The 12,682-nt window shown below is 44.0% G+C and overlaps 1 protein-coding gene across 13 annotated transcripts in view; it reads right to left on the reverse strand.

Annotated features, from left to right (window-relative positions):
- Positions 1–12,682, reverse strand: part of prdm16 (PR domain containing 16) — a 243,686-nt gene that overhangs the window by 21,493 nt on the left and 209,511 nt on the right. For 8 of the 13 annotated variants that reach the window (XM_045696021.1, XM_014146157.2, XM_014146154.2 and 5 more), the window contains exons 4-7: positions 9,867–10,004; positions 4,097–4,199; positions 495–702; positions 45–210 (exon numbers count right to left, since the gene is read on the reverse strand). In XM_045696021.1, coding sequence (XP_045551977.1) covers positions 45–210; positions 495–702; positions 4,097–4,199; positions 9,867–10,004 — 615 coding nt within the window. Of the gene's footprint in view, positions 1–44; positions 211–494; positions 703–4,096; positions 4,200–5,651; positions 6,130–9,866; positions 10,005–12,682 lie in introns of those variants that run through there. The other 5 variants (XM_014146163.2, XM_014146162.2, XM_014146158.2 and 2 more) reach the window with 2 other exon arrangements.

The following is a 12,682-nucleotide window of genomic DNA, read 5'->3' on the forward strand; positions in this document are numbered from 1 at the left end:
AAGGTAGCGAAGGAGAAGAGCCAGTGTTTGAGTGCACAACTTACGTGCCGGGTGTGCTGTACCTTATCGCAGTTTTCACACTCGAACCGCTTTCCGCTGTCGTGGGACATCTGGTGACGGATGAGGTTGGACTTCCAGTTGAAGGCCTTGGGACACTGGTCACACTTATACTCCCGCTCCTCTGTGTGCACGATCATGTGCTGGCCCAGACTGGACAGGGAACAGACACGCACGCACACACACACACACACACACACACACACACACACACACACACACACACAGTCCTTTAGGATAATGATGATACTCCTCCAATCATTAGTGTAGAGGTGATTCTACCACTGTGTGTGTGTGTGCATGTGTGTGTGTTCTCGCTGACGCACGTGTGTGTGTGTGTGTGTGTGTGTGTGTGTGTGTGTGTGTGTGTGTGTGTGTGTGTGTGTGTGTGTGTGTGTGTGTGTGTGTGTGTGTGTGTGTGTGTGTGTGTGCTGCACCTGTACTCGTTGGGGAAGATCTTCTCGCAATCCTTGCACTCATGGACGGGCTCGTGGTCGCTGTCGTCGCGCTCCTGCTTGAAGTCCTCGTTGCTGAGCGTGTCGAACAGAGAGCCGGCGCTGGCGCACGAGTACTTCTGGTGCCGCCGCAGCTCCAGGGCCGAGGTGAACAGCTCGTCACAGTCCTCGCAGCGGTACATCTGCTCGTCTGCAAAACAATACAATTTGATTTGTCCCAACTGTTTTATCGGATATGTGTCTTCTGGACAAAGACAAACAATACACACCTGCCAAAGGTAAAAGTCTGAGCAGGTTAACTACATAGCACCCCAGCCTACATCCATCGATGATCCCAAACTGAACACACAACTAGAAACAAGGCAAGAGCATCCAGAAATGTCTAGCACTCAAACTTGGTATGAAAAGAAATCTCAGGGTAGCCCATACGCCGCACTCTCCTGTCCAAGCGAATCAAGTGCATGTTCAAACACTTAAAATAACCACTCTCCAATTGGTGTTGATGTAAAAGGAAAAATCTATTAAAAGTCAAATGCAGCCTGGGCTAGAGGGCTTTACACCTTAATTAACTCATAGCTGATTACTTTAAGTCCAGTAGTAGTGGCTGTTCTTTGGCTTTATAGCGAGCAAAGGAAACAATAGGCTACACATTTGTCATTATTTTCCAGCATGATGGCCTTTGTAATACTTTTCCCAACCAAGGTCAAACCAATAAAACTTGGAGGCAGGGGCTTTCAATGGCGGGTTCCTGACTTGGACGCCAAGTTCAACAACTCAGGCCAAATTAGAAAGGGGGGGGGGAGTAGATGGTGGAAGTTGTCCAAGAAGAATGAGAGCCATGCGGGGTTAGGCTAGGTTGTCACCCACCCCGTGGAGGTTTTAGAGCGCCAATCAACCCACGATGCCCGCTCTGCCATGACCCCAGTGGGCACTGCGTGAGGGCACCGGAGATCCCCCTAACACACCACACTGTAACCATTAGTCATCGAAAAGCTAAGCAGACAAGTTGATTCAAAATGACTTACAGTGCATGGCTCACCTGGTTTCTACTGTATGCCGTCATTTATTCAGCTGGCTATGTCTAGAGCCATTAAAAGAGCAGAAGTGTAGCAACAGAACTTTGTCTAAACATGTATTTGAACAAATGACCCTCTTGGTCGTAGTCGTCCATTACTTCAAACTCAAAACACTATGCATGCATAGCCGCCACCATAACCACATAACTCATAACGGAGTGAGCGTTTTACTGTGTTAAATGTTCCATTCCAACCTAAAAACTTCTCAGCGCCAAGCTATTTGGATGTGTCACCTTTGAAAGCTGCGACATGTTTCCATGAACAGGCTTATAAAGCGCTTATTGAGGCTTTATTACTTGTTTTATTACACCGAGGCTTTGTCAAATCAAACAGCACTTCAAGCAGGAAGTGAAACGCGAGGAGGACTCGGCAGAACCGCACCTAGCCATCGGCTTCACCGCTAGATGACATTGGGCTCGAGGCCTACAATGCCAGATAGGAGTCAGATAGGAGCCAGATAGGAGGAGTGCGGGGTGTTTAAGGCCGAATAATAATTTGGCGCCATTATCTGTGTTCCATCAGTAACACTCCGGAATAGAGAGGAGGAATGTTGCGGAGGGAGGACGGTGAGAGCGCTCATAAATGGGAGACTAATAGCTTTCTGGGAGATGTAGGGGAACACAATTATGTGCAGTTTAGCGACTAATCTGGGAGCATGGGTGAGGCCTCGGGGGACTCCTCAAGCCCCACTCCAAATTCCAGCTCCTATAAGCCAGCCGAAGAGCTGTGCAGCGCCAAGCTATTCCTCTCCCCTTCTTTTCTCTTGCGAACGCGCGCACACACACACACACACACAGTCTACCTTTCCTTTTGTTACTAATTTGTTCATTCATTCTGCCTCTCCTCCATTTTCTATCTTTCACAAACTCTCGTAATATGTCAGTCTCTTTCTTTCTCTCTTGCTCTCTTTTAAAATCTCTCGCGCACGTCCCTTTCCTATCCTTTCACCCCCTCTCCTGTTCTTTTGGCAAAGAGATCTGAGGGAGGCTTTCGGGTCTTTCGGAGAAAACATTTTGTGTGTTAGAACATCTATGGCTCACGAATACCTTGTTCTGTCTACACCGTTTTTATAGTCCATGACAAGTAAAAGCATAAACCCACTTCATTGCAAAAAGACCAAGATGTTCAAATGTCCAACTGAACTATGCATTTCCTCACCTGGATCAAAAATGGAATGACACAATAACGTTATCTTTGACATGTAGCCTAGGCTACAAGATCATTTACAACAAGCACGACTGAAATATCGTAGTCCTCAATGAATTGCAATGGCCCAAGACAATTTGCATGTTAGACAAAACCAAATGAATCCATAAAAATAAACAATAGGTCTACATGCCAAAAACTGAAATTATAGAGATTTCTCAAAAACAAAGTCATTGGATTTCAGTTATTGTAAAATGACCCAGCATCAAATCTCATTGGCCACTAACGTCGTGTTTTACCTAACTATTCTGTCACTTTTTGACTTTAAGCTAATAAAACGCTTTTATCCCCATCACAAAACCTATTAATTCCAATAATATGCTACAGTATAGCCTATCTAATAGGTTAAGGCTATCCTATATTAATTATAAAACAAAGTAAGTATGGCAAGGCCTATATCAAATCCTTCCCTACAAACATAATAGGCCTACTTGTCAAATCCTTCCCTACAAACATAATAGGCCTACTTGTCAAATCCTTCCCTACAAACATAATAGGCCTACTTGTCAAATCCTTCCCTACAAACGTTATTTATATTTCAAGAAATAGCCTACATCATTTTATTTGCAATTGTTTTCACACCTTTATAATATTTTCTACATCCCTTAATGTTATAGTGGCCGCTGTCATATGTTGGCCTAGGCCTAAGTCATTTTGGGAAGTGATAGCTGACCCACTAGACTAGACCAGGATTTCCCAAACTCGGTCCTGGGGCCCCCCCTGGGTGCACGTTTTTGTTTTTGCCCTACAGAGCTGATTCAAATAACCAACTCATCATTAAGCTTTGATTATTTCAATCAGCTGTGTAGTGTTGGGGGGGGCTAGACTGAAGCAATTGTCCTAGATGGATGAGGACTGAGTTCATCATTGATGGGTGTATGGGATAGAAAGCAGATCTCTTTTCATGATAGGACAAAAATCTCACTCAGAAAAAGGTATACAATACTACTCTCTGAAGGGGACACACACAACCCGTGTGAATTTTGTCCCAAAATAATTGTGACGTTTTGGATCTTCCTCAAGAAATCCATAGAAAGAGGTTATTTGGGGGTAAATACATTTGGCCTATGAAATCTGTATCTAAAATCATTATTAAAAGATTCAAAACGTCAATTATTTTTTGCGGCTAAATTTCACAACGAATTTGTCCTGAAGGTTAAATCCAAAAGCAGCACCTTTAGCATATGTGAAAGATGGGTGTGAGTTTCTGAACTCTATAGCTTGCATTGGCCAACAAAGCCGCGCAGGATGTTCGTTTTGAGTTTGTTTAAAATATGCGCTAATGATGCGCATTAATCTTACCTTCTAGGTTCGGTGCCATCGATCCCTCCGGGAAAAGTCCGTCCTTCATATACACCAGTAGCTCCTCCCCCACTCCAATATCCCTAATAGCTTTATAATAAATCTGTTAAAGAGAAAAGGGAGGGTGAGGAGGCGGTTAGGGACAGTATAGTCAACAACAAAAAGCTATAGTCTGTCATTAATAAATCAATTACTCTTCATTGCCGTCGATTTAATAGGCGTATTAATATCTTAATCTGTCAATATCGTTGTTGTTGTTATTATTGTTATTAATGGTAACAACAATACAAATAATTATTTGTATTAGGCCTATAAATGTGGGCCTAACCAAAAACGGCTATTTGACATTTATCCTTACAGCCCAATTCGTTTATTTGATATTTAAATTGCTTTGCATATAAATGCATTTATAAATACGATTTCGTTTTTTTTTTGTCTACTTTACAGCAATTGTTCATCATATAAGCATGTGATAGTGATAGGCCTATTCATCGATGCACATTCAGTATTATTGTTTCTAAAAATTGAAGGATTATTATTTATATTTAATAAAAAATGATAGGAGGCAATATTCTTTTTTTTATTTACCACAATAATTAGGCTATCCAATGACGCTCTTCTTTTGGGTTGTAAAACTCCACATTCGATCTCATTGTTATTAGAATTCAGGCTGACTCCATGCGCCAAAAAATGGCCTAGAATATGTTGGGATTCAATGAGCCAAATACAAGCATAATTTGGGATGTAAACAAAGATATAGTTCAAGTGTATTTGAAGATTTCAAGATTGAAATAAACGGACCGTGTCTCGTAGGCTATTATTTTTAAGGAAGGGACGCAGACAATGACAAGAAATGCCACATCAAATACGAAATACCCGGAGTGCATTCATTTACAGAACAACTTGCATGCATACCCGTGCGCAATTAAAATAATAAAAACATGTCTAACACATGTAGGCCGACAGCTGATTTCATTTGAGCGACTGAAACATAGAGGTTGCAATACATGTGTGTTTTTGCTTGTTAAATCGAAAGACCAACATAATTACACGATAACTGCAAAATAGGCCCAGGATCATGTTGAATTGAATAGCCAATGTGGCTGAATTATGAGCAAACATGTAGGCCCACAGTTATATACAATCACCAAGCAATGAACAATATACAGTACAAATACACTGAAAAGACCAGCCACAATGTGTGTTGTGCGGACGCATGGGGGCGCTCACCACCAGTTTGAACAACAATTCATCCTCATACAGGCCTTCACACAGCAAAACATTGCGAGAGGTAAAACACATTCACACAGAATAGTAAAACTGTAGTAACTTCATCTAATACTTTTATCGGCCCAATACTATGTTATGACAGTACGGAGGTGTGCTTAGAGGCTAGGACAAATATTCCTAATCACTGCGAAGAGAAGGCACATTATTATCGTAATTATTATTATTATTATTCTGATTATTTTGTAGGCTATATTATTAGACTATTATTATTATTATTATTCATTTACACACTGGCAATTATGCGACAGACACGTTTATCTCTGACCTTGCTGTTCTCGGTGAGGTGGTAGAGTTGGGAAAGTTGCGCCGCGGTTCTTAGAGCTTCCAGTTGTAACAGCAGTTGAGTCCCGGTGGAGTTGGCAACACAACCCATAGTATCATTACAGGAACGAGGCCGTCAGGCCGGTGCTGGGGTGGCAGGCAGGGCCAGGGAGAGAGAGAGAGGAGGCAGGCGGCCAGTCAGGCTGCGGCGTGTCGTCCCTGGTTGGAGCTGAAGCCGCCACTCTCTAGTCTGTGTGAGCGCGTCTTTGATGATGAGGGGGAGCTCTCTCTCATTAGGCTAGTGATTCCCTATTGCCCCCTCGAGCGCCCGGAGTTATCCGAAGGCCACTCCTCCTCCCGTTCTTATCTCAAACCAAAGGATTGCCTGATCTGACGAGGAGACCCCTCCCCATAGCTCCGTCTCCGCTCTCACCACTAGATTCATCTATTATTGATGAAAATAATGTATCTAGCGGTCAAATACTTTTTTTAAAAATACACACGTGGGCGATAAAAAAAGCGGGTAGGTGAGGCGCACCTTAGTGGGTGTTTTAAAGGCTTTCGAAACAACGCTGAGCAATGTGTTTTTAGTTCAGGCTTTAAACACAAGTGTCTACACCTGTTTTAACTTGTTATCTTTCACCAGATGCTTTTCACAGTTTGTGCAAGAGTACACATATTTCTGCCAAAGACGTAAACAAGGGCATGAAACATTTGGATACGTTCAAAATAATTGGTATCAACTGACTTTGTTATCATAAATGGAACCTGCTTGCTTGCTACATTGAATAAACGATTTATGTAATTGCAACGCGTGAGCCCTATTTAAACTCGCAATTGCCTGCAATAGAATATAGTGACATGGTTTACTATTAAATAGGCCTATGAGAACTGTTTTGGAAACAATATTTAACAGTTATTTTATAAGCCTACATTTTTGATAAGTAGGCTATACTATTAGCCTATATTATGTACACTTTTAAACCCTACACCAAATACATTTTCCTCAATAGATTTAACCCTCTTTTTCCTGTGACAATGTGTTATTTTTTCTGACAAATTGAAAAATTCTCTCTCTTAATCAGCATTTTTACAACCGACAATTTGAGTGAAAAAATGATGTGAAGAATAGAGACATATATTAATGTTAAACAAAATCGTAGTTAATAATGTGTGTAAATACAAAATGTTGACATACAAATACTGTCACAGTCGTCAGGTTGTTGCTACAACAATACCCACAAAATATCGTAGCTTTTTTTTTTACCATGTATCACTGCAAAGACAGTAAAGATTTACATGAACAACTCAAAATAGGTTTTAGAATTATTCCCGGAAATGAAGCTGAGCCATGTCATGGGTATAGTCTTTTCGAAGCAGTCTGTGTGATGTATTGTGATATGAGCTGTCTCTCTTGACAGTACTGCCCTGACAGCTCTCAGACAAATCTTGACCTCCCCATTTCTTTCGAGTGTCCAGGGGACAGATACATCATCCATCAATGCCATTAGGGTCCAGAATAATCCCCCACTGTCCCCCTCAAGCACACGCACACACACACACACACACACACACACACACACACACACACACACACACACACACACACACACACACACACACACACACACACACACACACAACGGCCTATTTATCACAAGGGAGTGTGTGATCAAAGCAGATAGAAATGGGAGATCAAACAACATGGGGTGTAGGGGGGCCTTGTCCTCTTGAGACACAAAAGACAAGGACCGTGTGACAAGAGGGTGGACATGCTTGATGCTACGTTTACCACCCGAGACAGAACACCACTCTGTGTATGAGGACAGGCTTTGGCTATGGGGAAACGGGCCTCCTGTAATTCTGTGACCTTGCATTTCATAGATGGAAACACTATTAGGACTGGGATGCTCCTAAACAAGCTTCGGCTCTGTCCCTCTTTCCAACACACACACACACACACACACACACACACACACACACACACACACACACACACACACACACACACACACACACACACACACACACACACACACACACACACACACACACACACACACACACACACACACATACACAAACGCTAATTGCCTAACTGGCTTCCTTCATTTGCTTAACCTTCAGGTTAGGAACCTGCATATTGATTTAGAATAAATTTAGTGTGTGTGTGTGTGTGTGTGTGTGTGTGTGTGTGTGTGTGTGTGTGTGTGTGTGTGTGTGTGTGTGTGTGTGCTCTCCTTGGCGTAGCGAGCAGAAGGAGCTGGCAGGACTTGATGTTGTTATGACAAACTGCTTAAGAGCATCTTGAGAAATGAGGGCTGAGGGGTTCAGAGGTCAATGGGCTCTCTGAATGGCTGGGCCTATTGAGGAAGGAAGCCCCTTCCCTATCTGTGCAGCTTCATCCTTACTACTAGACGGACATGCACTCACACACACACACACACACACACGCACACGCACACACATGCACACACACGTCATTTCACAATCAATTAATTGAACAGGGAAATGGACACTCATTCATTCACACTTAGGTCAATATTGACGACCATTAAAGCATTTTTTCTCATTCCCTGAAAGAAAGTAAATTATTTGGACATGCACTGAAATGTATGAAATCATTTCAAAACGCGGCACTGCCCTAATTGTTTAAATATACATGATTATCCATGTATTTTCTGATACACTACAACATTAATGACATATGAGTAAACGGGTAAATAAATGATCTGCTGATGTTTTAAAATGTTACCGAAGGACTCGACTTTGCTTGTCGTGAGCATATTTCCATAAACTCATGCATTGTGCATGCTGGTAAAAAAAAGCAGCAAAGTACAAAGTTTGATAAATTATGCATTTTTTGCATTGTGCATGTGTGTGGTGTTTGTAAATAAATGATAAGGTTGTGCCCGCGAGCCACTAGACAAAACAAGACCTCGCAAACAAAAGCAAAGCAGCCCACTGAGTACAAACAACTAAGAAATGATCCTAGGTCCAAAACGAACCATTGGATCTGGGACATGCCCAACCCCCAGATATGGATGTAAGACCCGTTTGTTCTTTGATTCTGGCTGGGTCTAAAAAGACACCCTATTCACTATAAAGTGCACTACTTGTGACCAGAGCCCAATGCTCTCTATAGGGAATAGGGTGCCTTTTCAGACTGTGTTTGGGGTAGCAGGGGACATTGATGTGAAAATCTGACCAGGATTAGAGCCTAGAGCGTACCCAGCTATTCTGGAAGGCCCCCAATGGTGTCTCATATGTCACCGTCGGAATGGACACACCAGGGCAAGCGACAGAGACAAGGACAGGGGTGGACAACCTCGGACAACGAGAACCAATTGTAAAACAGGAAATCATTATTGTTTGATTTATATACACTGTACGTGGATGAAACTAGACAAGGCACTCGTGGCCAACAAGACAATGTATTCCTTTAGAAAAAGATCCTTCCTCCTTCTAGCACAGATATACTGTATCATTGACGTGTTAGGTTCTTTGTATGCTGATAGTTGCATACGCTAGAGCACCTTTAAGGAGAGAGCGTACGACTGGCGAAGAGACGTAAGCGGCACCCAGACATTGGGGTTAGGCTCAGCTGGGTTTTATGACCAAGTGAGTGGTAGAGTGTGGGCATTCCTCCAGGAGTGTTCCATTTCCAGGTTTCCTTTCTGGACGGGCAGAGAGTGTGGCTGGCTTCCAGAGAAGGACCCAGAGTGATTACGAGACGCAGGTGTGTCGGTGTATGATTGTTCTACCTCTTTAACATGAGTCACTTCCTCAGCGAGGCACTCACGTACCAGCCTTGGACACACAATAGAGCCATTCTTTTACTCATCATGCGCACAACGCTTACTTAGACACACACACACACACACACACACACACACACACACACACACACACACACACACACACACACACACACACACACACACACACACACACACACACACACACACACACACACACTAACTAACAATGATAAGCACACACACGCAAGCAGGCTCATAGTCCACTGTTCTTCCCACTTGGTGGGCAGGAAGAAAGACAATAGCCACTCCACCAAGTCTCTGTCACTGGCATGTGTTAGCTGATTCTCAACTCCTCCCCCAACCACTAAACCCTGGCAGCTGATAGGAGGAGGGAGGTGCCACTCACAGCCCAACCACTAAACCCTGGCAGCCCATAGAAGGAAGGAGGCGCCACTCACCTGGTCTCCACTGAGGTGACACGCCGCCAGGTTCTGCTCCTCGAAGGAGGGGGCGGTGCGTACGTACTTGAGCCAGCTCCCGCCAGCCTCCGAGCCTTCGTCCAGGCAGAACTTGACGTTTCCCATCTCATCCACCACCTGTTGGAGAACACATAGGTCAGAGGTGGACCTGTTTTAAAAAGCCAGCACACACAGAGCTGAGCCTCTATCTTCTCAAGTATGTGTGTGTGTGTGTGTGTGTGTGTTTTTGTGTGTGTTTTTTTGTGTTGTGTGTGTGTGTGTGTGTGTGAATTTCATCTCTTTAGTCACCATCAAATCAAAGTTGCCTGAATTACCATGGGCAAAGCAGATAATACCAGAAAGTTTCACGTCTCTCAAACCATTGGATCCAAAGAGGGTTACTTTGACTATTTGTCCCTTTTAAGGGACATTTTGGATTTTCTCAACACTGTGTGTGTGTGTGTGTGTGTGTGTGTGTGTGTGTGTGTGTGTGTGTGTGTGTGTGTGTCCATATCTGTCAGTAGACAGAACATTATCTGTCAAGGGCCCCTAACCTTGTCGCTCCTCTGAGCAGCGAGAGGAAAGGGGGAAAGGAGGGAGGAGGAGGGGAAGGTCGAGAAAACTGCGGCTTCTTTCACTTGTCTAAAGACTTTCTTTGGCACATATTGATCACCCTTTGTAACCCATGGGCCGCCCCGGGAACGAGGGAGCAGTTTCAGGTTACCCCTTAGACAGATGAGAGGAGACGGAGGAAAGGAGGAGGAGAGGAAAGAAGAGAGGCTCATTGTGGGGCAGAAATTAAGTGAAGAAACCAGGGAGTTGATCGCGAACTGCCACCATTTTATTTATTTACTGCTGGAGGAAAATGAACCTCTCTGCTCTAGACGAGGAGCACACCAAACATACTTCAAAACTGCTGCGCTGTGATTGCTGCTAAGCACACAAGACTGAGAAGTTCAGCCACTAAAATCAAAGATTTCTGAGGGGGGCTCAGCAAATATTACAGGAATCCAAATGAAAACAAGATCAATGTAGTGGTGGTAGCTTGGTGGGACAATGGCTCTCGCTGGTGGCAAATAAAACTATGACAGTTTATAGAGAGTGTGAAGAGTGTCTGAAGGCTCCAAGGTAGTGTTCATTAGGCACCAAATGGAAGAAAACAGACTGAAACAGGGAGGGACAACATGGACTTGTCCAATACGAAAAGCACATTTTTGTTTCCAGTTGCGAAACGCTTTAAAACAGTTTCCGTTGCCTGCCTTAATGAACATGACCCAGGTGTCTGTCTGCTAACCTATGCCCTCAGAAGAGCCTGGAAGGAGGAAAATCTCACAGCTCTGCTCCTCCACAAAGCTCTATAGAAGATCTAATTTCTCCTGGTGGAGTATTCTGGTGGAACTGATACTCTGTTGGTCGCTGGGCAGATCCTCTGGAGGCTGAGACGAGACAGGGCTGGCTAGGGCTTCTCATTGCCGGCTCATAATCAGCCTCCTCTCACCTCAACTTCTACCTCTCTGGTTCTTTTATAATGCAACCCAATCTCATGGTTTTACTAGTAACATATTTACGTTTTGGCCGTTTGAGTTGGTTGTAGGATATTTACGTTTCTGGTCTAATCTTCCCAGTTGAATTCTACGGTTAGAGTTTAAAAAAAAAGTTATCCGACTTTCCAACAGGACATTTACAGACTTGCTCGATTCTGTTGCTCGTAAACTCTGAATGGCCTTCTTGGTCAGGGAGTGAGCGAGTGCAGAAGGTGTGGTGTCGGTGAAGGGAAGGTGTGGTGTTTTGTGAGTAAATATGGAAATAGCGGGTCTGGTCCGAGGTGAGAAGGCCGGTTCATGTTCGCACACGGTTCTGGCGAGCGCGGTACGCTAACTAAACATAAGTGTGCCCCAAAGTTGCAGCTGTGCCTCACACTATGGCGTTGTGGTGAGCCCGTGGGGAGAAGGAGTGTTAGGTTACTCCACTACTAACTTGCTTGGAGATAACAAAGCCTTTTAGCGCTAAAAATAATGAGACAGCGCCTACGCACATGTAGCATGTTGCATGTAGCACCTCAGGTCTTTAACATCAATAATAACCTGTGGCTGCCTCGCATGCAAGTACATCGGCCTGATTGTGACAGTGAGTTACAGTAAGATACTGATTGTGCGAGAGGTTTCCGTCCACGCAAACAGTCTTGTCCTTCGGCGCTTTACTGGAAACCAGACATGTTGAGTTGATTAGCTTGACTGCTCCGATTGGACTATTTTTGTCGTCCATGTTTTAAGCGATTAGCTAGCCATCCTCCATGTCAACTTGAAAAAGAGTTCCTTTGATACACTGTCCTCTACACTGAGCTCACAGAGGATACCTCAGTACTTACTTCTCTTCCCACTCTGCAGTGGACGACATAGTAAAACAGTGATCTACTGCCGACGCCGTTTATACGTTAAGCAGTCCGAAATGATGCAGTCCAGACCCTTTATTTTATGTGTGAAAACAGTCACTGAAAACTAACCAGGCATAAAGGTGAAATTATCCCTTTTAAAAAAAAGCGAAAAGAGCCAATGTCTTGCGCAGGTTCAAGTCAGAGTGCACTTGTCCCAGCGCCTGTTGGGAGCTCAAACACGGGTATTGTACATGTTTTATGAACAGATGGGGAACAGCTTCGGCTGAGGCAAGCGATGTAGAGGGGTGGGTGCGGTGGAATTGCAGGGGCGCTCCTGACCAGGCTTTACACACTGAGCACACATAACCTCCACCCCCACACACACCTTGCAAGGTAGCAGAGGGTCTGGCTGTGGGCTCTAATGAGCTGCATGTTAGTGTGT

Source organism: Salmo salar, chromosome ssa15 (genome assembly GCF_905237065.1).
Source record: "Salmo salar chromosome ssa15, Ssal_v3.1, whole genome shotgun sequence".
Lineage (NCBI taxonomy): Eukaryota > Metazoa > Chordata > Actinopteri > Salmoniformes > Salmonidae > Salmo > Salmo salar.